General features: G+C 60.8%; 1 protein-coding gene across 1 annotated transcript; it reads left to right on the forward strand.

Moving 5' to 3' along the window:
* Positions 1-1,068: 1,068 nt before the first annotated feature.
* Positions 1,069-1,488, forward strand: LOC119944138 (acidic proline-rich protein HP43A-like). The gene has a single exon (XM_038765361.1). It carries the CDS (start codon positions 1,069-1,071, stop codon positions 1,486-1,488), a length of 420 nt encoding a protein of 139 aa, XP_038621289.1.
* The last annotated feature ends 828 nt before the right edge of the window (positions 1,489-2,316 follow it).

Here is a 2,316-nt window from a genome sequence, read left to right on the forward strand (position 1 = left end):
AGATGGGCGGAGGGTTTTGCAGGTTTTTCCAAGCACCGACTTAAGCTTCTCTGTCCCAACCCCTTCCTTTCGGCTCCGTCCCGGGCCAGGGCCTCCGGAGGCGCTGAGAGAGCGGGGCATGGAGTCTGAGGAGCTAAGACAGAAAGGATCGGGGTCTGAGGAGCTGAGAGAGAAGGGACCGGAGTCTGAGGGGCTGAGATGGCAAGGACCGGGGCCTGAGGAGCTGAGAGAGATGGGACTGCAGTCTGAGGAGCTAAGACAGAAAGGACCGGGGTCTGAGGAGCTGAGAGAGATGGGACCGGAGTCTGAGGAGCTAAGAGAGAAGGGACCGGAGTCTGAGGAGCTAAGATAGCAAGGACTGGGGCCTGAAGAGCTGAGAGAGAAGGAACAGGAGTCTGAGGAGCTAAGAGAGCGGGGCCTGGTGTCAGAGGCATTGGGAGTGCGGGGCCCGGAGTCTGAGGAGCTAAGGCAGAAAGGACCGGGGTCTGAGGAGCTGAGAGAGAAGGGACCGGAGTCTGAGGGGCTGAGACGGCAAGGACCGGGGCCTGAGGAGCTGAGAGAGATGGGACCGCGGTCTGAGGAGCTAAGATAGAAAGGACCGGGGTCTGAGGAGCTGAGAGAGATGGGACCGGAGTCTGAGGAGCTAAGACAGGAGGGACCGGAGTCTGAGGAGCTGAGATAGCAAGGACCGGGACCTGAAGAGATGAGAGAGAAGGAACAGGAGTCTGAGCAGCTAACAGAGCGGGGCCTGGTGTCGGAGGCGCTGAGAGTGCGGGGCCCGGAGTCTGAGGAGCTAAGAGAGGAAGGACCGTGGCCTGAGGAGCTGAGAGAGAAGGGACCGGAGTCTGAGGAGCTAAGAGAGCGGGGCCTGGTGTCGGAGGCGCTGAGAGAGCGGGGCCCGGAGTCTGAGGAGCTAAGACACAAAGGACCGGGGCCTGAGGAGCTGAGAAAGAAGGGACTGGAGTCTGAGGAACTAAGAAAGGACCGGGGCCTGAGGAGCAGAAAGAGATGGGACCGGAGACTGAGGAGCTAAGGCAGCAAGGGCTGGGGCCTGAGGAGCTGAGAGAGATGGGACCAGAGTCTGAGGAGCTGAGACGGCAAGGGCAGGGGCCTGAGGAGCTGAGAGAGAAGGGACCGGAGTCTGAGGAGCTGAGACAGCAAGGGCTGGGGCCTGAGGAGCTGAGAGAGAAGGGACCAGAGTCTGAGGAGCTGAGACAGCAAGGACCGCGGTCTGAGGAGCTAAGACAGCAAGAACCGGGGCCTGAGGAGCTGAGAGAGAAGGGACCAGAGTCTGAGGAGCTAAGACAGCAAGGGCCGGGGCCTGAGGAGATGAGAGAGAAGGGACCGGAGTCTGAGGAGCTGAGACAGCAAGAACCAGGGCCTGAGGAGCTGAGAGAGATGGGACCGGAGTCTGAGGAGCTGAGACGGCAAGGACCGGGGCCTGAGGAGCTGAGAGAGAAGGGACCGCAGTCTGAGGAGCTAAGATAGAAAGGACCGGGGACTGAGGAGCTGAGAGAGATGGGACAGGAGTCTGAGGAGCTAAGAGAGAAGGGACCGGAGTCTGAGGAGCTAAGATAGCAAGGACCGGGACCTGAAGAGATGAGAGAGAAGGAACAGGAGTCTGAGGAGCTAACAGAGAGGGGCCTGGTGTCGGAGGCGCTGAGAGTGCGGGGCCCGGAGCCTGAGGAGCTAAGAGAAGAAGGACCGCGGCCTGAGGAGCTGAGAGAGAAGGGACCGGAGTCTGAGGAGCTAAAAGAGCGGGGCCTGGTGTCGGAGGCGCTGAGAGAGCGGGGCCCGGAGTCTGAGGAGCTAAGACAGAAAGAACTGGGGCCTGAAGAGATGAGAGAGAAGGGACCAGAGTCTGAGGAGCTAAGACAGAAGGGACTGGGGCCTGAGGAGCAGAGAGAGATGGGACCGGAGACTGAGGAGCTAAGGCAGCAAGGGCTGGGGCCTGAGGAGCTAAGAGAGCGGGACCTGTTGTCAGAGGTGCTGAGAGAGCAGGGCTCGGAGTCTGAGGAGCTAAGACAGCAAGGACCGGGGCCTGAGGAGCTGAGAGAGAAGGGACTGGAGTCAGAGGAGCTGAGACAGCAAAGGCCAGGGCCTGAGGAGCTGAGAGAGAAGGGACTGGAGTCTGAGGAGCTGAGACAGCAAGGACCGCGGCCTGAGGAGCTAAGAGAGAAGGGACCAGAGTCTGAGGAGCTAAGAGAGCGGGGCCTGGTGTCGGGGGCGCTGAGAGAGCAGGGCCTGGAGTCTGAGGAGCTAAAACAGCAAGGACCAGGACCTGAGGAGCTGAAGGGACCAGAGTCTTCTAAGGAG

Source organism: Tachyglossus aculeatus, chromosome 2 (genome assembly GCF_015852505.1).
Source record: "Tachyglossus aculeatus isolate mTacAcu1 chromosome 2, mTacAcu1.pri, whole genome shotgun sequence".
In the NCBI taxonomy this organism is placed as follows: domain Eukaryota; kingdom Metazoa; phylum Chordata; class Mammalia; order Monotremata; family Tachyglossidae; genus Tachyglossus; species Tachyglossus aculeatus.

Coding starts and splice junctions, on each gene's coding strand:
- LOC119944138 (XM_038765361.1), top strand. CDS start 1,069: ATGGGACCAGAGTCTGAGGAGCTGAGACGGCAAGGGCAGGGGCCTGAG.